At 45.1% G+C, this 27409-nt stretch overlaps 3 protein-coding genes across 8 annotated transcripts; 1 reads left to right on the forward strand and 2 right to left on the reverse strand.

Annotated features, from left to right (window-relative positions):
• Window positions 1–6760: 6760 nt before the first annotated feature.
• LOC109768939 (dolichyl-diphosphooligosaccharide--protein glycosyltransferase subunit DAD2) lies at window positions 6761–8419 on the forward strand. Its single transcript, XM_020327669.4, has 6 exons — window positions 6761–6958; window positions 7134–7234; window positions 7335–7382; window positions 7826–7913; window positions 8004–8047; window positions 8130–8419. Exons 2-6 carry the CDS (start codon window positions 7154–7156, stop codon window positions 8211–8213), a joined length of 345 nt encoding a protein of 114 aa, XP_020183258.1. The 5' UTR covers window positions 6761–6958; window positions 7134–7153; the 3' UTR covers window positions 8214–8419.
• A 716-nt stretch (window positions 8420–9135) lies between these two features.
• On the reverse strand, window positions 9136–10945 carry LOC109768942 (uncharacterized). The gene has a single exon (XM_073505845.1). The coding sequence runs from the start codon at window positions 10928–10930 to the stop codon at window positions 9413–9415; it is 1518 nt and encodes a 505-aa protein (XP_073361946.1). The 5' UTR covers window positions 10931–10945; the 3' UTR covers window positions 9136–9412.
• An 11138-nt stretch (window positions 10946–22083) lies between these two features.
• LOC109768940 (uncharacterized) lies at window positions 22084–26574 on the reverse strand. 6 transcript variants are annotated; one of them, XR_012190366.1, is made up of 8 exons: window positions 25947–26574; window positions 24651–25739; window positions 24129–24341; window positions 23637–23989; window positions 23400–23491; window positions 22939–23043; window positions 22552–22649; window positions 22084–22404 (listed from the first exon to the last, which is right to left on the reverse strand). XR_012190366.1 is itself a non-coding variant. In XM_073505975.1 (7 exons), the coding sequence occupies exons 4-7, from the start codon at window positions 23973–23975 to the stop codon at window positions 22328–22330; spliced, it is 498 nt and encodes a 165-aa protein (XP_073362076.1). In that variant the 5' UTR covers window positions 23976–23989; window positions 24129–24341; window positions 24651–25739; window positions 25947–26522; the 3' UTR covers window positions 22084–22327. The 6 variants fall into 6 exon arrangements, 3 of the variants coding, with proteins under 3 accessions (XP_073362076.1, XP_073362077.1, XP_020183260.1); XR_012190367.1 differs by lacking the exon at window positions 23400–23491 and having other exon boundaries at window positions 22478–22649; window positions 23758–23989; window positions 25947–26522; XM_073505975.1 differs by lacking the exon at window positions 23400–23491 and having other exon boundaries at window positions 23758–23989; window positions 25947–26522.
• Window positions 26575–27409: the final 835 nt, after the last annotated feature.

The raw sequence follows: 27409 nt of genomic DNA on the forward strand, positions 1-27409 counted from the left end.
TTAACGTGAATGCAACTGTCTCTAATGCATAACCCCAAAACGATAGCGGTAAATCGGTAAGAGACATCATAAATCGCACCATATCTAATAAAGTACGGTTACGGTGTTCGGACACACCATTACGCTGTGGTGTTCCAGGTAGCATGACTTTGTGAAACTATTCCACATTGTTTTAATTGAAGGCCAAACTCGTAACTCAAATATTCGCCTCCGCGATCAGATCGTGGAAACTTTATTTTCTTGTTACGATGATTCTCCACTTTACTCTGAAATTCTTTGAACTTTTCAAATGTTTCAGACTTGTGTTTCATTAAGTAGATATACCCATATCTGCTCAAATCATCTTGTGAAGGTTAGAAAATAACGATACCCGCCGCGAGCCTTAACACTCATCGGACAGCATACATCAGTATGTATTATTTCCAATAAGTTAGTTGCTCGCTCCATTGTTCCGGAGAACGGAGTCATAGTCATCTTGCCCATGAGGCATGGTTCGCAAGCATCAAATGATTCATAATCAAGTGATTCCAAAAGCCCATCAGCATGGAGTTTCTTCATGCGCTTTACACCAATATGACCTAAACGGCAGTGCCACAAATAAGTTGCACTATCATTATTAACTTTGCATCTTTTGGCTTCAATATTTATTAATATGTATATCACTACGATCGAGATTTAATAAACCATTTATATTGAGCGTATGACCATAGAAGGTTTTATTCATGTAAACAGAACAACAATTATTCTTTGACTTAAATGAATACTGTATTGCAATAAACATGATCTAATCATATTCATGCTCAACGCAAACACCAAATAAGATTTATTTTAGGTTCAACACTAATCCCGAAGGTAAAAGGAGTGTGCGATGGTGATCTTATCAACCTTGGAATCACTTCCAACACACATCATCACCTCGCCCTTAACTAGTCTCTGTTTATTTTGCAACTCCCGTTTCGAGTTACTACTCTTAGCAACTGAACCAGTATCAAATACCGAGGGGTTGCTATAAACATTAGTAAAGTACACATCAATAACATGTATATTAAATATACTTTTGTTCACTTTTCCATCCTTCTTATCCGCCAAGTATCTAGGGCAGATCCACTTCCAGTGACCATTTCCTTTGCAGTAGAAGCACTCGGTTTCAGGCTTGGGTCTAGCTTTGGGCTTCTTCACGGGAGCATCAACTTGCTTGCCCTTCTTTTTGAAGTTCCCTTTCTTCCCTTTGCCCTTTTCTTGAAACTAGTGGTCTTGTCAACCATCAACACTTGATGCTTTTCTTGATTTCTACCTTCGTCGATTTCAGCATCACGAAGAGCTTGGGAATCGTTTTCGTTATCCCTTGCATATTATAGTTCATCATGAAGTTCTAGTAACTTGGTGATAGTGACTAGAGAACTCTGTCAATCACTATCTTATCTGGAAGATTAACTCCCACTTGATTCAAGTGATTGTAGTACTCAGACATTCTGAGCACATGCTCACTAGCTGAGCTATTCTCCTCCATCTTGTAGGCAAAGTACTTGTCAAAGGTCTCATACCTTTCGACATGGGCATGAGTCTGAAATACTAATTTCAACTCTTGGAACATCTCATATGCTCCGTGGCGTTTCAAAAACGTCTTTGAAGCCCCGATTCTAAGCCGTAAAGCATGGTGCACTAAACTATCAAGTAGTCATCATATCGAGCTTGCCAAACGTTCATAACGTCTGCATTTTCTCCTGCAATCGGTCTATCACCTAGCGGTGCATCAAGGACATAATTCTTCTGTGTAGCAATGAGGATAATCCTCATATCACGGATCCAATCCACATCATTGCTACTAACATCTTTCAACTTAGTTTTCTCTAGGAACATATCAAAAATAAAACAGGGGAGCTAAACGCGAGCTATTGATCTACTAACATAGATATGCTAATACTACCAGGACTAAGTTCATGATAAATTAAAGTTCAATTAATCATATTACTTAAGAACTCCCACTTAGATAGACATCCCTCTAATCATCTAAGTGATCACGTGATCCATATCAACTAAACCATGTCCGATCATCACGTGAGATGGAGTAGTTTTCAATGGTGAACATCACTATGTTGATCATATCTTCTATATGATTCACGCTCGACCTTTCGGTCTCCAGTGTTCCGAGGCCATATCTGCATATGCTAGGCTCGTCAAGTTTAACCCGAGTATTTTGCGTGTGCAAAACTGGCTTGCACCCGTTGTATGTGAACGTAGAGCTTATCACACCTTATCATCACGTGGTGTCTCGGCACGACGAACTTTCACAACGGTGCATACTCAGGGAGAACACTTATACCTTGAAATTTAGTGAGAGATCATCTTATAATGCTACCGTCGATCTAAGCAAAATAATATGCATAAAAGATAAACATCACATGCAATCAATATAAGTGATATGATATGGCCATCATCATCTTGTGCCTTTGATCTCCATCTCCAAAGCACCGTCATGATCACCATCGTCATCGGCGCGACACCTTGATCTCCATCGTAGCATCGTTGTCGTCTCGCCAACTATTGCTTCTATGACTATCGCTACCGCTTAGTGATAAAGTAAAGCAATTACATGGTGATTGCATTTCATACAATAAAGCGACAACCATATGGCTCCTGCCGGTTGCCGATAACTCTGTTACAAAACATGATCATCTCATACAATAAAATTTAGCATCATGTCTTGACCATATCACATCACAACATGCCCTGTAAAAACAAGTTAGACGTCCTCTACTTTGTTGTTGCAAGTTTTACGTGGCTGCTATGGGCTGAGCAAGAACCGTTCTTACCTATGCATCAAAACCACAATGATATTTCGTCAAGTATGTGCTGTTTTAACCTTCACAAGGACCGGGCGTAGCCACACTCGATTCAACTAAAGTTGGAGAAACTGACACCCGCTAGCCACCTTTGTGCGAAGCACGTCGTTAGAACCAGTCTCGCGTAAGCGTACGCGTAATGTCAGTCCGGGCCGCTTCATCCAACAATACCGCCGAATCAAAGCGTGACATGCTGGTAAGCAGTATGACTTGTATCGCCCACAACTCACTTGTGTTCTACTCGTGCATATAACATCTACGCATAAACCTGGCTCGGATGCCACTGTTGGGAAACGTAGTAATTTCAAAAAATTCCTACGCACACGCAAGATCATGGTGATGCATAGCAACAAGAGGGGAGAGTGTTGTCCACGTACCCTCGTAGACCGAAAGCGGAAGCGTTATGACAACGCGGTTGATGTAGTCGTACGTCTTCACGACCCGACCGATCCAAGTACCGAACGCACGGCACCTCCGAGTTCAGCACACGTTCAGCTCGATGACGTCCCTCGAACTCACGATCCAGCAGAGCTTCGAGGGAGAGTTCCGTCAGCACGACGGCATGATGACGGTGATGATGATGTTACCGACGTAGGGCTTCGCCTAAGCACCGCTACGATATGACCGAGGTGGATTATGGTGGAGGGGGGCACCGCACACGGCTAAAAGATCAACTGATTAACTTGTGTGTCTATGAGGTGCCCCCTCCCCCGTATATAAAGGATGGAGGGAGGAGGAGGCCGGCCCTCATAGGGCGCGCCCAAAGTGTGGAGTCCTACTAGGACTCCCTAGTCCTAGTAGGATTCCACCTCCCACATGGAATAGGAAAAGGGGAAGGGAGAAGGAGAAGGAAGGAAGGAAGGGGGTGCCCCCTTTCCCTAGTCCAATTTGGACCAGTCCATGGGGAAGGGGCGCAGCCACCCTTGAGGCCTTTTTCTCCTTTCTCGTACGGCCCATTAAGACCCAATACGAATTCCCGTAACTCTCCGGTACTCCAAAAATACCCGAATCACTCGGAACCTTTCCGATGTCCGAATATAGTCGTCCAATATATCAATCTTTACGTCTCGACCATTTCGAGACTCCTCGTCATTTCCCCGATCTCATCCGGGACTCCGAACTACCTTTGGTACATCAAAACACATAAACTCATAATACCGATCGTCACTGAACGTTAAGCGTGCGGACCCTACGGGTTCGGGAACTATGTAGACATGACCGAGACACATCTCCGGTCAATAACCAATAGCGGAACCTGGATGCCCATATTGGTTCCTACATATTCTACGAAGATCTTTATCGGTCAAACCGCATAACAACATACGTTGTTCCCTTTGTCATCGGTATGTTACTTGCCTGAGATTCGATCGTCGGTATCCTCATACCTAGTTCAATCTCGTTACCGGCAAGTCTCTTTACACGTTCTGTAATGCATCATCCCGCAACTAACTCATTAGTCACAATGCTTGCAAGGCTTATAGTGATGTGCATTACCAAGAGGGCCCAGAGATACCTCTCCGACAATCGGGGTGACAAATCCTAATCTCGATCTATGCCAACTCAACAAACACCATCGGAGACACCTGTAGAGCACCTTTATAATCACTCAGTTACGTTGTGACGTTTGGTAGCACACAAAGTGTTCCTCCGGTATTCGGGAGTTGCATAATCTCATAGTCATAGGAACATGTATAAGTCATGAAGAAAGCAATAGCAATATACTAAACGATCAAGTGCTAAGCTAACGGAATGGGTCAAGTCAATCACATCATTCTCTAATGATGTGATCCCGTTAATCAAATGACAACTCATGTCTATGGCTAGGAAACATAACCATCTTTGATTCAACGAGCTAGTCAAGTAGAGGCATACTAGTGACACTTTGTTTGTCTATGTATTCACACATGTACTAAATTTCCGGTTAATACAATTTTAGCTTGAATAATAAACATTTATCATGATATAAGGAAATATAAATAACAACTTTATTATTGCCTCTAGGGCATATTTCCTTCATAAATTAGTTAGCAACAAACCACATTTTCATCACACCTCCCAAGGTAGTATACATATGTATGTAACACATTTCGGCAGCCATAATTGGATGATTAAATTGCAATACCATATAGGATTGGCTCACTCCATAATTATGGAACACTCCAGCCACCAAAGAAAATCAATGCAAAAATAATAATAGTCCAACAATGTCAAACCATGAATTATATTCTAGATTTTCATGTGTGCATATATACCATTCCATCATCATCCAAGAAGTAGTCCCAATCTCTACTGGTTATAACATTTTTCTGCCATAATCAAATAAGCGCTAGATTGAGAGAATAAATATGCATGGGCCACTGGTATGGAGAGTCTGGGAAAAAAGAATATTAAAAATCACTAAGGAACATGAGGTGTCTCTATGTCAGTATGTGCAAATATGTCTCTCTGTCTTATCATAATGATAAGACCTAAAAATGGAAACAACTGCCGATGCAACATGGTGCGTATTTATGCTCTCCAATGAACAACTAGACAACAAAACAAAATTCAGTGATTCTCGTCCAATGTATGATCTTAGCTGCATACTAGAATGAACACTATACATCATGCTATCAACAATTGACTTACCGAAATGACTTCACATTCTATCTTGGATGTGTATGACACACACACACACGCGCGCGCGCGCACATACACACAAGTCATGACATGAAACCGCAATCTGTTCTAAATAATAATTGGCTTGAAATCGGGATGAAACGGCGTGTACATGAATGCATGCCAACCAAAAGATGAATAAACCTACGTATGGAGAGACAATGCATCATGTGGATGTGCTTATATACACGGAATCATCTTTCTCGAAGTAGCAACATAGAAGCTGTAAGAATGGACACGCACTTTTCTAACCAAACCAAGGAACTAGTGAAGCGCGAGGATCTCAGTACAAATGAACAAAAGAAAACAAAAATAGTTGTGGTAGTCATTTTTCAAGATGTCGATGAACTAGTATCCATGTCTCTACACTTGAGGGTGCACACACCTGAGTAATTAAGAAGTATGACAAGTCTCAAAAACAAAACCATAAGGAACAAGCTACCAACACAATGCAAATTTAGGCATTGCTAAACCACAAACCATGTTGGGATATAAAAGCCTTTGGTAAGTTGCTCCAGGCTGATGTAGCTAGCACAACTTACTCACGATGCTCCTGTTACTGCAATGTAAACAAAGATCACAGATGATTGATGGAGATGAACAAAGCCTGCAAAAGAGTGGAAATCTTCAATTTGTAAAATAAAACATCGTTACGACATGGCCTAAAGCTCTAGGTAACCAAAGGCATCGGAAAAGACACATCCCATTTGTTTCTTTGTGCCCTAAGGACATTCAATCATCTGCATCGTGCGGCATTAACAATTCTTGCACTTACTATCACGTTCATTCCTGTATGCACCTCGCTTGCATATTGTAGTGAATATCATGAAGAAGTGTGTTATATTCATCACCGATCATTACATTTTGTAATGCAAATGAAAACCTTCGGTCCTGTTCCCATCAAGGATTGTTTACTGTGACGAAACATAAGAATATATAGGAAAACAAAATTAATTACATACATCATATGGTCTTGTGAAACCTTATGCACAAAAATTATATGTTGATTGTTTCTACTACTTTGGTCGAAATATGTATATGTTACTCAATTATGTCTATGATCATCTCCTAGATGTTTGAACCATGGCTTATTCAGGCAATCTTTGCGGTGCAGACCCCTCGGCAACACCAGCACAGCCGGGCATCTAGCGTCGATGGGCCCTGGAAGTTGGCCGAGCTATCACCACACACCGCGCCCGAGCCAATTTATTTGAGTAACACACATCTTTTTTGAGGATTTTCTAGGAACACATTGTCACTGTTGAGGGCAGTCAAAGAAAACAAACACTTCGAGATCAATGGGCTCAAGTCTCAGGGCCGGCTGGGCCCGGAAATCGCCCCATCCACTCCCATCGGCGCGATAAACCGCAGGAAAGAAAAGGAAAATCCCAAGCCAAAGCTGCCGGAGCTCGCAATTCTCACCTCTGAATCTTCGCGTCGTCGTCTTCACAGCACAGGTCAGTCTCCTCTCCCTCCCACAGATCTCTGTCGCCCTAGGGTTCAAGCTCCCCTAGATCCTCCCGCGTCCCACCCTGCACCCTCCCCCTTCCCCTCCCGGACCGCCGGATCTGGGAGCCGTGCTGTCCATCCTCCCTCCGCCGTGATCTGATTCCTCGAATTCCGATTTACCAGCTCGAAGCGGGGAAGCAAGGATGCCGAAGCCCGCGGGGGACGCCAAGCTCCTGATCCAGTCCCTCACCAAGGCATACGCCGCCACGCCCACGAATCTCAAGGTAAATTTCGTTTTCTTTCCCCAGTACTCGTATTTTCTTTCCTCTGCCGCTGGCGGCTGCCGGGTTACTGATGTGCTTCTCGACTTCTCGTGCTCCGCAGATCATTGACCTGTACGTGGTTTTCGCCGTCGCAACTGCCCTGGTTCAGGTAATTTTCGATGCTTTCCGGGGACTCGCGAGCCCTGATTTGGGATGGAGAAGAGTAGCATACTGAGTTTAGGATATTCATTAGGCGTCATAGCGCCATAGCTGGTGGTCTGCTAGAACTATGCACTGATTCCATGGTGGCATGTGTCTTGTATGCTTTTTATACAAGATTTCATCATCTTTCAGCAGCAGTGGGCTTTCAGGTTGCAAGAATCTGATGCACCTAGTAACAGTGTCTGATATGCGTCTAGCCACATTCTTTGGTTCGGGCACTTGTTTGTGCTGACTGACTGTTGGCCAGATTCTTTCAGCAATTTCCATCTGAGCAAATGTTTTTACTCGCTGGCCTTGTGTCCCCCCTAGTTGCAATATAAACCATGGCTTGGTATGGTAGCACAGAGCCATTTGCAAGCTTCTGAAATGCTCTTGTATGTGGCAAAACAGGTCGTTTACATGGGAATAGTTGGGTCATTCCCCTTCAACTCTTTCCTGTCTGGTGTCCTGTCATGCATTGGAACTGCAGTGCTTGGTGGTAGGAATTTCTTTCTTTTACCCCTCCAGATTGAGTTCATTCTTCCTTGTCTCCAGGATATGTAATATATAACTGTCAATGTTTTTACAGTTTGCCTCCGTATCCAAGTCAACAAGGACAACAAGGAATTCAAGGTAACTATACTTCCACTGTTACATCATGCAAATTATTCTTTGGTTTCAGGCATAACATTGTATTTCTAAACATCATCTGCAGGATCTTCCCCCGGAAAGAGCCTTTGCTGATTTCGTCCTGTGCAATCTGGTGCTCCACCTGGTGATCATGAACTTCCTCGGATGAGCAACTGTCATACAAGCTGTCGAGATTTTGTAGCGTCCTAATGTCTAAGACTGTCAGCATGTTAGATATTCATGTGGCATCATACACAGCTATGTAATCCGAGAGTTTCTCTATGAACTATAAGAATTCAGTGGATTTAGCGTTAACTTTGTGGAACATGACAACTTATTTGAGGGAGTGAAGGCTGGGAGAAGTGATCACTTAAATATTATCATTGTTCACACCTGATGCTGTGCAGAAAAAAATTTAAGGGACGTGCTTAAATGCACATCTGATGGCTGCAATGCACATGGATCAGTAAACCTGAATTCAGATATGGCATAACGCTTGTAGCCAACAGCGAAATATGAGATACAGCTTGTGTTTCATGGAACGTTGCAACTCTCTTCAGGCTGATTGAGAGAGAAAACCTCAATCCACTGAACATATATTGTACCAATAGTCCTCGCCATCCAATCTGAAGTTGCAAGACCAGCTATACATTAGCATTCCCCCATCTCATGTTTTGATAAACATTTTCTTCTTGTGTCTTCAGGCTTATTGTTTGTTTGGAAGACAATCCAGAACCACTTGACATCACAGTAATGGTCTGATTGAACATATTAATAGAGTAGTGAATTGTTCATGATCAAACAATACAAAAAATATTCACACTGCAATTTTGTGTTTAACGGAACCCAACACTCAATACTCAGGAGAACACCTACAAGTATCCATGATTACGAAGACCAGTGACACATTAGCATTCTCTCATCAGAACTTGCGAACAGTTTGCTACTTGCTGCGTCTTCAGGCATAGTTTTTGCTTGGAAGGCACCTGATGAACACATGCTGCTCTGGCTGAACATGTTGGTTCAAAATAATTTCCTAAAATTCATTCATTCACATTAACAGAGTAGTTAGTGTTTGCAGTCAGACAACATATAAAGATAATCCATTTCACACACTGCAATGTTGTGGGGTAGTAGAATTCAACACTAAGCACTGAACTCTGAACACTGAAACAGCGATAAGTATCAATTGATTTCTAAGTCTCAAATTGAAGAAGGCCAATATCCATCTAGAATTTGCAAACAGAAGCAACATCACAGCATCTGACACCAAACCAAGCGACCTTCCCCTACTTCTAAACTACTTGGAATCTTAGCAATCCTAACGGGCCTGTCAACATTATCACTCCAAAGCCACCTCTTCTGCCTCTAGGCATGCAGCAATTCAGCAGGCAAGGATGCAGGGTCAAGCTCCCAGCAATCACCACGAGGCAGCGTCGAGGCCTCACCCTTGGAGACTTTCCTCGCCGGTGTCTGATGCGAAAGCAACCCAACATCGCCCTCCCGGAGGTACTGAACGGCACGGACACCGATCTCGCGGCGGGCAAAGATGCTCCTGAAACCCTCCACCTTCTCCAGGTAGCCGAAGCTGATGCCGTGGACCTCACTGTACCCGCTAAGGAACACCACAAAGTCATACTTGGGCCTCCCGGTGTCGGCGTACTCTCCGGCATGGAGCGCCCAGACTGACCCCTTTTTGGGGTAAACACGGTATGCCTCCCTTGCCACCCTCTCGCAGGCGACAAGATGCGAGAAGACGTTCACCGAGTGCACGGTCACTTCTCTCCCGACCTTGAATGCCCCACATGGCTTCCCCTCCTTCCCGTCAGGCTGGTGCTCCAGCCACCGTATCTGGGCACGGAACTGCCTGCCCGGCGATGCCGTCTCCACCAGCGCATAGTGCCGCGGCATTCCATCGTCGTCCCCATACAATGCCCAGACCTGGCCTCTCTTGAAGCACTTCTCCATGCGGTCGGCGTCGAAGTTGTAGAAGTCTGAGTCCTCCACAGCCATCTGCCCCGAGTGATAGCTATCCGGCTCCTCCTCGGGCACCTCCAGTTCCGACGGCTCGTCAGAATCGCCACTGGATGAGCTCTGTGCGGCCCTCTGGTCTTTCCCTTTTCTCTTGGCGAGCTGGAGCTGCATCTCGGCGAGCGTCTTCTCCGCCTTGTGCTTCTTGGGCGGCGGAGGAGGGGGCACCTCGGCGGCGAGGAACGACCGGCGGCAGGAGGGGCAGGTGAGGCGGAAGCCCACGTACTGCCGGTCGAACTCGTGGAGGAGGCGGCAGCCGGCGCAGGCCGTCCAGAAGGTGGGCGGCGCCTCCCGCTCCTCCTTGAGCGCGGCGTAGGCGTCGGCCGCGCGGCGGAGCGCCTCCTGCGCCGCCGCGGCGGCCGCGGGGTAGGAGGAGGCGCCGTCGCCGGGGCGGAGGGATCTGGAGAGGGACTTGTAGTGGCGCCGGATGGCGTCGGGGTCGCTGGCGAGGGAGGACTTGGGGTCCTCGGGGAGGAGGAGGGTGGCGCGGGGGGAGCCGGCGTCGGCGAGGAGGACGGAGGTGGCGGCGAGGAGGACGGAGGCGGCTGCGGAGTCGGGGTCGAGGCGGGCGGCGCGGCGGGCGTGCCTCTGCGCGGCGCGGAGGCGGCCCGCGGAGAGGTCGGCCTCCGCCTGCGCCAGCGCCGCGGCCGCCGTGGAGGTCGGCGAGGAGGCGTCGCCGGGCATCGTCGTCGGCCGGGGGCGGCGGCCGCCGGCGTGAGGGTTTGCTCGCGGCTTTGGTTGGGTGGGTTCGGTCAGGGCTTGGGCTTTGGTTTGGAGTGAGAGTTGAGTAAGGCAGCTTTGTGTCGTAGGTGGGCTGGGTCGTCTTTGTTTGGGCTTTATGTAGAAAACTAACATCTGCAACCAACGTCCAGGCCTGTGAATGGAGATTTCATTTTTTGCGATTGGCATTTTGTTTGTTCTAACCAGATTTTGCATATTGTTTTTTCATAATCTACTTGTTTATATGGTTTAGTGTCGATCACTACCTTTTGATTATATTTCACGTAGAAATGATCTGAAGTCATCTGTGCTTGCCGATCAGTTTCCAGGTCGGGTCATCCGCGGACCAAGTATGAAGTCGACGACTATGTGAGAGTATAACCTACAATGGAGATGGAATAGAGAAATTATCAAAAACATATTGTTTCTGCACAGGCATGAAGATATAGACCTTTGGTTTGTACGGGCAGGGAGTGCCGGATGTTGTCTGGACAAGGTGGCATGGGAGGTGTTTAGCTGACATGGCTCAATAGTGCAGATATGCCTTTCAAAGGGCACCCATTCAATGCAGTTTATCTTACCCCCTTCCCTCCACCCCACCTACAAAATTAGCTATACGAGGCGGTTGGGCTTGGGCTAGGGTCGCGGATTAGGTTAGTTCTAACAAGCCAGATGGTTGGGCTAGGGGTAGGGCATGGATCAGGTTAGTTCTAACAAGCCACATTGGCAGCTAAACTATGCATGACCGTCACAAATTTGAGGCATGTCTCCACTAGTTCATGAATGGTCTACATGTTACAACCTCCTCGAAAAGATCGACGTCCCGATACAGTTGCATCCTATATTCCCTCGTCTGAATGTTATCTCCTTTTGTATCCCTGAAACTGCTTTCCTTGATGCAAGCCCTACTTAAACCCTAAGAGCCGACACCTCCTCTCTCTCTCTCTCTCTCTCTCTCTCTCTTTGTGTGTGTGTGTGCTTGCGCAATATACCATTTTTAGTTCCTCCAATCCAAGAAAACCAGCCAATATCACGAAAGAAACCTTCAAATAGACATGGATCCAAATACTTGTTTACTTGCAAGTTGCTCGTTCTTTAATTAAAAAAATTCAAAACATTAATTACCTGCATAAACATTTGGAAGTAAGAAATTCAATGGATACTCTTGACCTTGACCACCAAAAATCTAATACTTTTTTCCGGAAAGGTGCCCCTATCATTGGCATCAGTTCAAGAGGCCATGGCTTTATGGTGAGAACATTGTCAAGGTAGACGAAACCTTCCAATTTCCTGTCTCGAATGCTCCATAAAGTAGTCCAACGACCCCATTACATAATATCCAATGTAAATTGGTCATTTATTCATTTGGCAGTTGACATATTGTTTGAGTTTCTTCTGTTGATGGGAGTATACCAGAGCATGTGCAGTATGGTCTAAAGGTGTAAACTTGAAAGCCAACGACAAGGTTGTCATTCTTGGGCTCCAGCTTTCCGTTCGAACCATGGCCCAAAATCCCAAATACCTACGATTGAAACAAATGTGTAATATTGTACGTTTGTATTTAAAAATGATTAAATTAATACATTGTGTCTGAATAAAGATACTCTTTAATGTTCCAGGCAGAGCTAGCTTGTGCTTGGCATTTCATGGTGATACTTTGCAAATTAAAAGCTCGAAACCCTGCCTGCCCATGGTATCAAATCCAATGAGGTCTGATCAATGGTTGCCGTCTCTTTCTCTTCTTCAAAAAGTGGCATGACCTTCCTTTTCATGCACATAACTCTAGGTAATATTAATTACTATAAAGTTTACTGTTTTACCACATGTCTTGACGGACAAATTTGGATGTTTTGGAAAGAATAAAACTATTTTTTTCAACAAGTGTGCAAACATGTAGCTATTGATCGATTTGCCTTCATAAGAATGAAGGATCATATTTTTTTAGGGGAATCTTATTCCTTGGCACATGGCATACATCATATGGTATCTTTCCATGTCATATGGTATCTTTCCATGTGTCACCCAATGACATATCCACATTTTGCTGTCAACCAACACACATCTCTTGCATAACACAATTTTTTTTAAACAATACCTAATAAATAATACATAGTTTCCTTCAAATTATGACCTTCTCACATACAATCAAACATGAGAATACTTGGTTTTACATAATTTGGGACTTCAAAATAAATATGTGGTAGCAGATCCAATTTTTACACATGAATACGTGCCTCAATTTTCAGTTCATTGCACACATTGGCAAGACTTATGGCGTACATGTGACGGACCCATCTAATCACACTTAGAAAGAGACATACTTCTAATCGAATAGTATACTTATAACGAGCTCAAGAAAACCTCATTAGAACTATATTAACATCACATATATCACCTGGTTAGTTAGCTCGTCACTAGTTCTCATATACTGTGAATTGTATGTCATGGTTGCCCATTTGTATGTACTACAAACTTTAGCAAATTTTCTAATGTACGTAGTGCTTGAATATCGATGTCAGGTTGGGTGCCAAATAATACCAACCACTTGTGGGAGCCCCATAAAAGACAACAAAGTGCATGTATCCATGTTCATAACTATGGATACGGTCTCAAAAATTTATATGAATTTTGTATATTTTAGCTAAAATCATTTATCATACATGATCGCACAAAACAGTCCACCGAATGCTAGTTCAATCTATAGGATTAGGAGGTATCTGAATTAAATCCTCCTAGGGTAACTCACACAAATGTCATAGTTACTTGGTGACGGCACTAAAGCATTGAGACCATCGAAGAACTTTTTTAGTATGTTTGCGTTAGAACACCTAAAAGGTACTTAGAAGGCTATGCTAGTTCTATTATCAATGAGCATCACTTTGCTTGCTTAGGTTGACTACCATAAAGAATAATGTCACTTCTAAGTAACTTATATCGTAGCATTGTAAGGTTTGGCAAATCAATATTTTCTTTTTTAGCGCAACACGTGGTGGGACATGAATATTGATCACAAAGAAATCACAGACAGGATTTTCGACAAGAATTGAAGAATCCATATCTGCAAACTAGGCACAAACTAGCCAACTTCCTCCTACTCAGCATCAGCCCTAAACCTAAGGATATGAACTTTTTAAGAATAATTACTAATTATTTCAATTAATCCTTATAAATTACACATGGAAAGATTCAACAATTTTTAGTTGGTTCCATGCACTAGCAAGTTTTTTATAGGGATAATTAATTTTATGCCCCTAGTTGTGTCCCACTCAGCTATTTTCCCCCTAATTTCCAAAAACCCTCGGTCCTGCCCAAGACACTTCACTCCTCTTATGATTATGTCCTTTGAACACCCTTTCATCATTTGACCGTCGCTTTGAAAACATCATAAAAAATTCATATTACCTCGGAAAAAATGCAAAAAAGATATCAAAATGTTTAGAAAAACATCACCTAAATGTGCATATCATTTGCATTCATGACAAAAGTGTTGTTGATATATTTTTAGGTTTAATAATATTAGTAACCTCGTGTGCTTTAAACATCACTTTTTCCTGAATGCGAAATACATGCACATACAAGTGATATTTTTCCGAACATTTTGATGTCTTACTTGCATTTTTCTGAGTTAATATGAATTTGTTATGAAATTTTCAAAGTGGCAGTCAAACGGTCAAAGGGAAAATGCATAAGATGAGAGAAGTGGCTGGGCATGGCTGAGGATTTTTGGAAACTAGGAGCAAAACAGTCGAGTGGGACACAACTAAGGGCATGCAATTAGCTATCCCCTTTTTATAAGTGAAAAATTTCTGCAACCTCGAAGGTACCATCACCTCCTATCTCTGCCATCTAGCCTTTTAGAGATTTCTGTGCAGAACATGTCAGAGTGTAGCAACTGGCAATAGAAGTAATACCATTTGCACCGAGTATCTTTGCAAAATAGAAGAATGATCATGGATTCAAGGGTACCCACTTTCTATCTACAACTTAAAAAGACATATTTCTAAGTTTTCAAAAAATCCCAACAGAATCATGCACATGTATATTGTGTTGAAAATAATCCATGCAATTTTTCTTAACATAATAGGATTGGTACTACTTTCAGTTTTCAAGGGTCTGCATTGGAGTTGGAGGCTTTCAAGGAGATCATAAAAGATGATGAAGAGGCCCTATGTACGTTCCTACTGAGTGATGTTTCACAAGGTTATACTGGTTATAAAGCTTCTCACACATACTTGAGGTATACTAGTGCCACCAAGCCGAAGAGTTTTTTTGGACCCCAGAAAGTACTAGGACACATCGGGGTGCACATGCTTCTAAACGTATATTGCAGAAATCAACTCTCATATGGCCATCATATATAAGACATGTCCCACAACATAGGTAGTCCTAGCGTAAGTTTAGTATGATATTTATGTCAATCACTTTTATAACCGTGTCTCTCTTCCTCACAAACCACTACATATATTTTGGGGATTAGGGGGCATCAAGAACAAAATAATATGGGTCGTACATTCGGAAAGATCCACCGAGTTCCATCCCAGCACCAGCACGTGATCATGCTAAACATTGTTGTGAACCCATGCTCCCTGACCACCAATGCTCCAGCATGGCGGTCGGAAGCCGCGATTGGCACAACATACGGAGGCCGCACCAATGTGCAGCGTTGGGACATCACAACATGTAAGACTGGTCATATGTGGTGTGACGGTGTCGACTCGGACATTGGAGGAGGCTAACAAGCATGGTGCCATGTGTACGGAGGTGGAGCCTATCAGGTGATTAGCCAACCACGATGGGGAAGGACCCAAACTAGAAGTACATTACGAGGTACCACTATAATGCACAGGAAGGTCACTGATGAAGCGACTGTGTGGCATCATGGCGATGAGGTCAGAGGCGGACATATGAACACTCAAGGGGGTGCACTGGACAAGGTGGAAATCCTGGTGGTACCTAAACCCGTTGTACACCTCATTTATATTAATATATATTTTATATGTCTTTAGGGGAATATATATTTTATATGTAAGGTGCAATAGAATATTTAATGTACATGGGCACCATGTACAAAGAAAATCTGTACAAAGCCGACTGCTGGTTGCAACCTTTCAGCAATTCACTTAGCATGTAGGCCCACAAGCACGTGTGTAGGTGTCTCACAGGCGATCGATCTGTTGACCGTTGTTAGCTTATGCTCCGGTTTCCCCTGGCACTTTCTTTCTTCATCTACTCCTTCCACTTTTGCTTTTATTTAGCAAAATCCTTCAACAAATGTAGTTCAAAATTGCCTCTCCAACTTTGATTTCTGTCAAATATCGGCACCATTTCTTGTGTTTTGTTGGTTCAAGTTATTAATAGTTTGTTTATATTTCACATTTTGCGAGTTAACATCTTCAATTATGGCAGTGTTGTTCAATTTAAGTTTACCAGCTAAGCATGGCTTTGGTAATGTTTGATTTGCTGCACATCATCAAACAAGGCTGATTGTACATGCCCTCAAATTTATTGTTATGTCAACTAACACGGTAGCCCGTGCACAACAAGGGCGATAATGTAATATAGCGAAGTTACATAGGCACTGTTTTAGCCTTTTTATCATAAACGCACTAGCTTACATGCATGAAGAAGGTTTGCAGCAGTATTACAAACGCTCGTGTAGCGTACAAATTGACACCATCAACAAGTATCACAAATTTGTTTGGGAATTAGCTAGATGGTTTTCACCAACAATCTTAAGGGAAATATCTCTGTGGGAGTTTGGGCCTTACTATGGGCAATTTGGAATTGCCTAAATGACTGTATTTTTAACATAACACTCTCCAAAAAATTTGTAGGTTATCTTGCAGGGTCACCGCATCAATCTCTATGTGGTCATTACGTTCATTGGGTGCAACTGTCTGGAGATGGTTGCACGGGCTTTATTCAACCGGTTTTGATTGTGTGTAACTAAAAGATTATGTGGTTGAGTCATGTATCCTTTTGCTGACCGGTTGTGGTTCTAGCATTTTATTTTTATTTCTACTGAGATTCCAGTGTAAAGCTTCTGCACTTTAATAAATTATGGTTGTCTGTATCATGATGCAGATGTCGGGGCTATCCCCTTTAAGAAAGAATGCCCTTGTCATCCACATGGTAGATGAAAGCCATGTGATTCCAATTTTTTTTGTCTCCAGTGCTCCACCAAGTAGTGAGTATGCTGCTATTATGAAATACATAAAAGATAGTCTTTTATTTGTTTTGGAATTCACATTTTTTCAATTACATTATAAGTCAGTGAGCACTTTACACAATGCCGAGACATAACGTGAAATAAAAGGTACTGCGCTACTGCTAGTTCAAAAAGAATATAGAAAGGTACTGAAGTTGTTGTACCATATCATAATAATTACTGTGGACCAGGCCGACTGGTTATAATGTTTCAGAAACACACATGAGGTAGTGTGCCACCAAGCTGAGGCTGCATAGCAAATTTGGGCCACGGAAAGTAATAAGACGCACATGTGTGCATGTGCTTCCAGATATGTATCCATCTCACAGGGCCACCATATATAAGACATGCACCACAACATAAGCAGTCCTAGCATAGGTTTAGTATAACACTTTGCGTCCATCAGTTTTGTGTCCATGCATCTGTTTCTCACAAACCACTCTCTAAATTTTGGGGATTTGGAGGCATCAAGAAAAGTAAATATGAATTGTCCAATGGCGAAGATCCAACAAATTCTTAACTAGCACCATGCGTGAGACCATCCCCAGCATTGTCATGAACAGGTGCTCCCTGGACAGTACCACGCCCGACTCGCAGCTGTCAGTCAGAACTCGCCGTTGCATGCATGCTGTAGAGAAGCAACCACACCTCGTCGCAGAGGACATGCTTGTTGCTGAGGAGGCAAGTTTCACTGATGATTAAGGTGAGGCGGACCCCGCAGAGGCAGCTGCAGTACGTGTTTTAGGGGAACCAGAGCAAATCGGAGTAGTCCTATGCAGTGTGTCAGCAGTTGAAGGTGCCGGATCTGCAGGAGAAACCTGGCCCTCTCTGGCGACCAACCGACCATGCCTTGTGGCAGCAACGAGTACACAAATAGACAAGGTAGCATGGTAGTGGCGATGCCAGAACCAATCACGCCTAGTTATTCAAAGTTATGTATTCAAATATACGTGTGGATACAAATTTTATCGTTATTCTGTGTGGTTTCTATTTTTTTTTGCAAAAAAAAAGTAGTCAATTCACTATACATTGTCTATGCGTCGCTTTGCCACTATGGCATGGGAGGTGTTTACCTTTTTTAAAAAATAAATAAATAAGAGACTTTATTCCTCAAATGGTAGCCATATGGTTTACAATGTCGGAGAGAATAAAAGTCAGGGGTAGTATCCCAAGAGTTGGAAGATCTAGTACAATAAGAATGCTTAGCTAAACTATTTGCTACCTCATTAGGTTCTCTAGGACAAAAGGCAAAGCCAATACTAGCAAAATCTAGAGCTAAAAGTTTACATTCAGCAACTACTGAAACATCAGTACCGAGATAATCTTCTATGCCCATCACCACGTCAACGGCCGCCTTGCAATCTGACTCGATTAACACGTGATCACAACCCACCTGTGATGCTAAGTATAGGTCGTTTCGAATAGCATTGATCTCGCAGATTCAGCACTGGAAATTTGTGGCGAAACCCATGCAGCTGCTGCTATAAAATTTCCATGGTCGTCTCGGGCAAGAGTCCCAGTTGCACCGGACATTGTTTCATAGTGGAAGGAAGAATCAACATTCACTTTAGTAATCCCGTCAGCGGCCTCTTCCACATATGATCATACTGTTGCACCGGTTGTGTTGGCGTATATGCACCGGTTGTGTAATTCGTCACCATAACCCGGATTGAGATAGAAGTGCGATCCCCAGCCTGGATGGTCTCTCCCTTTGTACTTTGCCTTTGTTGCCGCCATATATACCAAGAAGCAGTGATCACCATATCAGCCGAGTTCATACCGTCAATCGTCTGTTGCTGCCGTAAGAGAACATCCATTGTGATAGATCCTGAATGGTCTTCACTGACCGCCTTGTTGATGATCTCAGTTAGACATAAAGTTGACAAAACCTCCCTCGCACGCAAACACGAGAATAAGCAATGTTGGATGCACTACCGGAAAAGGGATTATAGGTGAATTATAAATAGTGGCGGGCGGGGCATGTCACCCGTCACTGCTACTTTTCCAAAATAGCAGTGGCGGGTGACAGGACTTGCCCGTCACAGTTACGGGCATACCTGTGGCGGGTGCCAGAGTTCACCCGCCACAGCTAGGCTCTTCCGAGTATGCCCGCCGGATGGAAACATCAGTGGCGAGCGCCAACCTAGCGCCCGCCACTACATTGTGGGCACGCAGTGGTGGGCGTTGGTAGGTGCTCGCCACATCTATATTTTGGCAAGCGGGCCAACTTCCCCAAATTTTGGAAATGTCTCCTGTGGCGGGTGCACGTGCCCACCCGCCACTGCTCACGACGGACAGTTCCGCCTCCGCGCCCGCCCAGCAACCGTCCCCAAACCTCTCATTTCCAACGTTTCGTCTTTCTCTCTACCATTTCCTCCCCCTCGTCCCCTTCCTCGTTGTCGTGCACCTCGACCGCCACGGCCGCCATCCCTCCGACTAGCCGGCGCCGCCTTCCACGCGTCCAACGCTGTTAGCATCACCGGATCTGCTCGTCATTGCGTTGTCTGCCCTCGACCGCGCGCAGCCCCGTCATCCGCCTCGACCGCCGCCACCGTCCTCCGCCTCGACCGCCGCCACCGCCGCCCGCCTTGATCGCCGCCGCCGCCATCTGCCTCGACTGTCATCACGTCCGTGGCCGGAAAAGCGGCCAACGGTATACTACATCTCCGTGACTAAATTATGCTCTAGGGTTTAGAATTTGCATCTTATTAATTTGTAGATTAACTAGTTTTACATCATATAACGAGCAAGCATCACATCAGCAAGGGCAGCAGGTCTCTGAATATTTGGAAGATTGCTAAATATGACCAAGTGGCTAAAAAGAGTGAGAAAGTTTTTGCGAAACATTGATTCATTTCCGTTTTGCCAAATTTCTGTTACTCCATACGTCAACTATGTTAGCAAAGTTCATGCCGAATTTCTTTTGCCACGACAATATTGTTTAGCTTTGTAAGCAAAGTTCATGCCCAATTTACATATGAGTGCCAACGTTTTGATGAAACATTGATTAACTTCCGTTTCATCAAATTTCTGGTACTCAAAATATGTTCCCTGCCCTTCGAGGCACACCAGGCGAGGGAGCAAGAGTTCCCTGCCCTCCCGCCCCTCTCTCTCAACTCGGCCCCACCATCGCTCCCTCTTCTTCTCCCACGGGACATGACGATGGTGAGTAGGAGGGCCGAAGGTCATGGGAAACCGGCCTCAACGAGGGCGGCGACTGGTCCACGAGAACCTCCAGCTCTCCTCCAATGACGTCGCGGTTTCAACCGGTTTGTCTTGCCGGCAAATCCATGACGGCCACAGTCAGCTGCGGCGATGGCGGCGGCGGCGCTGTACTTGTCAAAGCCTTCCGTGTTGAGGTAGAGTAGAGGCGGGACATGCATCCAGTACGTACCATACAAATTAGAAAGTACTCAATGTTTCAATCGATCTGTAGTCCCGTACACAACTATATTATATCAGTAGAGGTCGCTAATGGGGAGAGCATAAAATTTAACTCCAGAGACAACCTATCCAAGTGCCGATTAGCTTTTCAATTCAGGGGTGTTTTCTTCAGATAATGGCTCGTGCACTTGACATCCTAATAGTGCCACCTCCCATAGAAACACCATGGTTCTCTACTCTTTGATTTCTTACTTACACCTGACACAAATGTAATAGAGAACCCTGTGGAACTACTAAGAGATGACTCAAAGAAAGAATTGCTTTGTGGGTACACACTTGCTGCAAGACTGGTGAACTGAACTTTCAATTATTCCGATTGGTGGCCGAGAAACCTATTCTCTTTTATTGATACTAGTAAACATGCCCGTGCGTTGCAACGGGCCCGATAAATAAGGCTCAAGACCCCCACAATTCGACGTCCTCTATTTCAACACGGTGTCCCACCCGTGTCACCACTTATCTTAGTCCCTCGCCGACACCGTCTCACCACTTACCTTAGTCCCTCACCGCCGGCGATTACCGCAGTGTCCTCTAATCACAACATGTGTGGACTTCGTCAATCCCAGCCATTGCATGACACACATGTCATTAACGTGCAATCACAATGGAATGTTTAAAACATTAAAAACTAATCTTGTCGAGCTAGACATGAGGACCGCTCTCCGCAAGCTATTCCCTACCTTGGTCCCACGCATCCCGCTACGGTGACAACAGGGAGGCCGTCGAGGAAAGTAGCACCCTGAGTTGGGTGTCATTGGCGGCCATCGCAGTGCTTCACTACCGTGAGCGGGATCAAGGAACTGGGTCGTGGAGGGTCACTCAAAGTCTGATCCGCTGTGCATTGTTGATGGTTGCCAACGGCCGAACCGGGGATTGGTCAGCACACTCTAGCACGCGACTTTCGTGAGCCCCTCCCTACACCGACTTGTAATTATGCACATTTATAATGATGGTGGGCTTCGCCCCTGTCTCATCTAGCAGAAGACCCGTGTGTTGCTATACCTCCGCATGCACCATCGAAAGCATCAAAATCATCTACATTTTGCCTCTTTGTTGATCATTATGCGGTTCACCGATCTGTCAGCTCCGTCCTGCGGAGACACGATGTTGAGTGAGAGGATGTGTCAGTGTCGACGGCCGGGCACGCACCTCTCGCCAAAGTGAATTGGAAGTAGATGGCATGCAAGGGCAGGTTGACGACAGCCGCTAGCAGAAAATTCGGATATGGAGCAAGGATAAATAGACAATCAAGTCATGGTCTCCTTTTCTCTCTTATAGTCTTATTACTAACTAACTAATTCATTTTCTTTTTTACATTTATCAAAAAAACTTCTTAAGAAACAAATACCCTTTCCTATTGATTTTAGCTCTAAAGCTTTTTGCTGCCTCAAACTCACTGACCTATATTGAACTTTTATTCATTATATAGCACACCCTTTTTTTTGGAGCGGATATATACTCCTAGAGTCGGTGCCTCCATTTTTCTATGGTTCTCATTGACTGATAACTACACATCAAGTGCACCTTGATACTGGTAGCAATTGGTTGCGCCCTCCAACACTCGCCTTTTTATTTTAGGGCCAAGATGATGCGACCGAAAATAATTCAAGCCCTATATCTGCATAACAAGATGTAACAGAACATCCTTTCATTTCATTGATCAAACCATATTTGTAGTCACTCAATTCATAGTTTTGAACATGCCAATGGCAGGACTGAGCAGGACTGACACGTCCAACAATCATACATATGTTGTCAACTCTCCGCTTCGATGGCGGTGGCTAGGTCAACCTAGGTGCTAGGTGAGGAGGCCATCATACGCAGTGCCAGTTCCTAGAGGGCATCCGAGGAGGCCAGAGAGGCTTGCCTCAGGCAGGAGCCTAGGGACGTCGTCCCATGCCCGGCAACGCCAGCCACTGCAGCACCTCGCTTGACAACTCAGCATTCTTTAAACAGCCTGCAATAATTCGTAGTGTCATTATAGACTGAAGTAAAGTTTGATTTAAAAGTTTCTTCAGTGCTATATTTACCACTGGTATGAGGAAACCTTAGCACTAAATTAATATGGTCGTAAGATGCATATGGTTTTTCAGTAAGAATTCACCCTTCCAAAGCACGAAACTTGCAGATTGCCACCCATCTTCAGTCACACTTGAGACCAGAGAGACTAAAATTGGAGGCGCTGGAATAGACCTCATCTTCCTGGAGGTAAGAGTTATTCAAGAGCTCACTTGCAGGAAGTCTTTCATCTACAGGAGCTAGACAGATTTCTATGAAATTCTACTTGTGTTCCTGACTCTAAGTTAAACTGAAGTATTATAGCAGTAAACATTATGTTAGCGTCAGACTTACATAGTTGCTTTCGAAGAGCAAAAAGTTTAACGCAGAGGTATTAGCAGGTCAAAAGTAACACCCGTTAACTCCATAATCCTAAATCTCAAGAAAAGACTCACCAAAAAAGAAAAAGAAATAACATGTAATAAACTGTTACCAGGAGTCCAGCATCGAGGACATCTTAAAGTCCACACAGCTCTTTGATGTTGATCTCGTGGCCTTTAGGGAAGATCGTGCAGGGCGAGAGGACACGGAGTGGCGCCTTTTGAAGAACAAATGCCAAGTGTATGTGAGCTAAATATACTTATACAGATCTAGGGGATACGATGAGACTATGCTTCCAAGCACAGAAAGAAGTACATGATCGGCAATGGCACAAACAAATCTGCACATAGTAAATAACCTGATACAGTATAGACCACCAGGGGAAACCGGAACAAAGCGATTCACAAAATGTACAAACTTTACTCTACAGACTCTGCAGGCTATAAAATCAGAACATATAGACTCAGGTGCAGGTTCTTCAAAATAACTTCAATTGGTTGCACCTTTGCTCAGATCAAATACAAATAGTAGCTGCATTTGTTCAGAACGAAGAATGAAGCATTCATAGCTTACCTGCCCTTTGCTTCAGTTAAACAATACGTCCTAGCTTGCTTGATGGTTGTGCCCAAAAAATCCAGAGTGAACAAATCTGAACCTGGCTCTAGCTAATAGAACAAAATCATTGGCTTAGGTAAGCTTTACTCAGGTTGCTTGATGGTTGTGCCCAAAAAATTCAGTCAACAACTCTGAACCTGACTCTGGCTAAATTACAGACACTGTGACATGAGTAGCAACCTGAGTAAAGCTTACCTAAAAGAATAACATCACAGAGGCCTCTCACCAAGGACCCAGGAAGCATGCGTAAAACTGATGCTCCTTTAACAGGAGCATCAACAATGGTACGGAGCAAGAACCGTGGCTACGAACAGACCTTGCAATGAATCTCGGTGGAGGCAGCGTCGAGTGCAGAGATTGCGCATGTGACAGCGGACAATGTGAGCACGGCCCAGTCGCAGTGATGCAGGGAGGATGCGAAGGGCAGCGGTGTGCTGCTGGATTGACAGAAGAGGCTGCGAATAGCACAGGGTTCAGCAAGGGGGTTGGAATACCCAACTCATTGTAATTGCCAGTGAAGCGTTCTGGTGCCATAAAGTCTAATGCGCCTGCATTTTAACACAATGGTTGTTAGTACACGACTAAAATAAATTTTTAAACAAAGTAACCTGAGAGTATATCCACAGTAAATAGAATAGGTATATTTTCACAGATCTGTAGCTGTCAGAAAAACACAATGTCACACACCTTTGACACTTTGCTTTTTCCATTGATGCAATAATGTCGCCAGACCATATAGTCGCCATTCTTCACTGTTCCATCAGGACTATTTATGAATATATTGTCACACTTTAAGTCGCTATGTATATTCGTTGGCTCCGGACTTCCAGCCCTGTCAATATCTGTATTGGCCATCGTCTCATAGCTTTCATACCCACTTTCTTGTGCTTCCTACAGAACCTGGTCATTGTTTCAAATTTCGGCAATCAAAATGTATTGAATAAAAGGGCGATAAGAGTGAAATCTATGTGTGGTTAATTTTCTAGATGCATTTAAGATGTGCGGTCAATCCCAATCAAATTTCCTTTGCACAAGAACAGAATCCGGTGTAGTTAATATGACACCAAATTAATAAAGTACGTCAACTTGTAAATGGGTAATCCATAATAGAATCAGGCAAAGTATTACGAACGCTCCGGTAGGAAGAGACATATGAACTCTCCAGAAGCAGGAGGACCTCGCCCAGGCGGGCGTTGCTCCAGTACGCACCTATGCCCGGCTTGGGAGCCCGTGGCCTCGGCGGACCTAGGACGCGCATGATCCACGACGGCGCTCCCGTACGCTCCTAAGCCCGGGTTGGGACTCGGGAGCTCATGGCCTCGCCGGAGTTTCGTCCAGGCTGCGGTCCAGCGCGGCAACCCGCGTTGGTCCGACGGCGGCGCTCCGGTGGCCGGCCGGCATGGGGTGGCGGTCCAGTTGGAGGTCCAACGGCCATGGCTTCCGCTTCCTTTGAAGGGGAGAGAGAGGGGGATGTGAGAAATATAACCAGAGGGAAGGGAGGGAAGAAGGAGAGGAGGGCAGGGCGGCGTGTTGGTCCAGCGGCGGCGCTCCGATGGCCGGCCGGCGCGGGTCGGCGGTCCAGCATGGAGGTCCAGGGCCATGGCTTCCGCTTCCTGCGAAGGAGAGAGAGAGGGGGATGTGAGAAATAGAACAGGAGGGAGGGGAAGGAAGAAGGAGAGGAGGGCATGGCGGCGCGTTGTTCCGGCGGCGGAGCTCCGGTGGGCGGCGGCGCGGGGCGGCAGGGAGGCACGAGCGCGAGCCGCCCGCGCGTGGAGGCACGGTGTGCGGTCGGTGGCGGCGGACACGGGCAAATGCGGCAGGGTGTTTTCTGTGAAAACGGTTTTATCAGATCCACTTAAACAGGATTGCGGGTTTATTTCAAAGTAACGGAGGGGCGTTTTCGAAAAACCACCGACGACGTTCGACCAGCAGCCCTAACCGCTTTATTATTAGGGAGAGATTTATGAAAGACATCTATGTCCCTTTTTATTTCGGGCTGAATTCTCCGCCGGCCAGCCAGCCCAAACTTTGGGCCGGTCTAACCCTGACCGTTAGATGAGATACGTAGAAACGCGCGCGCACGACTCTCTCTTCCCCCTCCTCCCTCAACCTCCAGTTACAACACTGCGGCCTTTCGCCGCGCGGCTGACGGGAATTTGCAACATGGATGCAGGTGAGCTCCATCTTCTGTTGCGATTCCATCTCTCCATGGTCGGTTCCAGCATGCATCATGGTTGTGGAATTTTCTTGCGTCGTCCACCTCTGGCTCGCCGCATCATCGGTTCCCACTACCATGTTCTAACAAAAAGGAAAAAAATCTCTCAGCAACAAAAAAGCCACTGTCGCCGGTAGTAGCAAAAAAGAACCACAGTTCCATCAAAACACATCAATGGTTCCACCTCCTGTCCTCGCCGGCGACCGTCGCGACGAAACATGTCGTCGAAGCAGCAAAATACTTTGCCAGTAGTAGCAAAACAAAATGTCGGTGCTAGCAAAATGACTTGCCTGGTCGTCTGATTCCACCACTAGTTGGTGTGGATGCAACTTTTTCGCCGGCTGGTTGCAGCAAAAAATTCGCTGGATGCAGCACCAGAGGATGTCATCTCCATCGCCGGTAGTGCTGGATGTAGCTTTTTGCTGTGACGGTTCCAGCAAAAATGGCCATCGGTTGTACCACATGAGGGTGTCGTCCCCACCACCAGCAGCTCCCCCCCCCCCCCCCCCCCCCCTCGCGTGCCACCATTGGTTGTAGTAGATTTTCCCGTCGTGCGGGTAGTAGCAAAAATCTCCATCGGTTGTAGCAGATTGCCCTCCATATTGAAGCATCACCGGTTGCAACACCGTGCGCTGCCGCTCGTCGTAGCTCCGGTGCGAACTCTCCCAGCACATAGCGCAGAGAGCTACCATGATGTCCGCCCCTTGCAGCGTGTAACCATGGCTGGTGGGGGTGGCTAGAAAGGAACTGAGAGTGGGGTAACGGCCGGCGAGCCAGACTGAAGCCAGGGGTGGGGGTGTGCGCCGGGTGTGCTAGATGCAGGAGAGACGGCAGCTCGCCGACGGGGATCGAAGAAAAAGGAGGCTGAGATGCGGTGGCAAGAGGGAATAGAGGATAAGATAAGACACGCAATGGAACGAGTGGACTGGAGGCTTCAACAGACCCATGTGAATACTACTGCGAGTGGAGTGGTGCGACCGGCCACCAGCGTTTACCTATTATTTTGGTTTTCGAATTTCAACACGGGGAATTTCATACTTTTGGAGTGGACCTATGAAACTATCTATTATGAGGTAAATTCACTATATATATAATTTATGTGACCGGGTGCAATAATAGAATAATATTATGGGCCAATTCTTTTGGGCGGTTCTCCCAGAATCGCCTCCTCCCCAGCTTCTCCTACAATCGTCACTCCATATATTTTTACAATCCTATCTAGTTAAGGAATAATATTACTCTTGCTCCCTCGATTATTTTCGGCCAAACCGAGATCCCACCTCCCGGGTTGAGTAAATTTTGATGTTGATTAATAATGACTGTGATTGCACATAATCGAGGCATTTAAATTAGGAAAAACTACATGCTCATGGATGCACCCGTCTGGCCTAGTCTAGCAAACTTCTCTCAACTGGTTTTTTTTGGGACAATGAATAATGACCCCGACTTCTTGCAGCAGCCTGACACAGACATATGAGGCATCCATGCCAGGTTTGAAGGACATGCGACACCCTTCGCATGTTGCGAGACGTCTAGCCATTTATTAGCCCTTTTTCACCGAGAAAACTCCAGAAAATGCAAAACTTGTAAATGAAGGAAATATGCTCTAGATGCAATAATGAAGTTGTTATTTATATTTCCTTATATCATGATAAATGTTTATTATTCATGCTAGAATTGTATTAACTGAAAACTTAGTACATGTGTGAATACATAGACAGACAGAGTGTCCCTAGTATGCCTCTACTTGACT

Source organism: Aegilops tauschii, chromosome 7, assembly GCF_002575655.3.
Source record: "Aegilops tauschii subsp. strangulata cultivar AL8/78 chromosome 7, Aet v6.0, whole genome shotgun sequence".
Lineage (NCBI taxonomy): Eukaryota > Viridiplantae > Streptophyta > Magnoliopsida > Poales > Poaceae > Aegilops > Aegilops tauschii.

Coding starts and splice junctions, on each gene's coding strand:
- LOC109768940 (XM_020327671.4), bottom strand. CDS start 23,975: ATGGCACCAGAACGCTTCACTGGCAATTACAATGAGTTGGGTATTCCA. Junction 23,044..23,757: donor CCACCGAGATTCATTGCAAG/GTCTGTTCGTAG, acceptor GTTCTTCAAAAG/GCGCCACTCCGTGTCCTCTC. Junction 22,650..22,938: donor TCCTCGATGCTGGACTCCTG/GTAACAGTTTAT, acceptor TCTTACCTCCAG/GAAGATGAGGTCTATTCCAG.
- LOC109768942 (XM_073505845.1), bottom strand. CDS start 10,930: ATGTTAGTTTTCTACATAAAGCCCAAACAAAGACGACCCAGCCCACCT.
- LOC109768939 (XM_020327669.4), top strand. CDS start 7,154: ATGCCGAAGCCCGCGGGGGACGCCAAGCTCCTGATCCAGTCCCTCACC. Junction 7,383..7,825: donor TCGCAACTGCCCTGGTTCAG/GTAATTTTCGAT, acceptor GTGGCAAAACAG/GTCGTTTACATGGGAATAGT. Junction 7,914..8,003: donor TGGAACTGCAGTGCTTGGTG/GTAGGAATTTCT, acceptor ATGTTTTTACAG/TTTGCCTCCGTATCCAAGTC.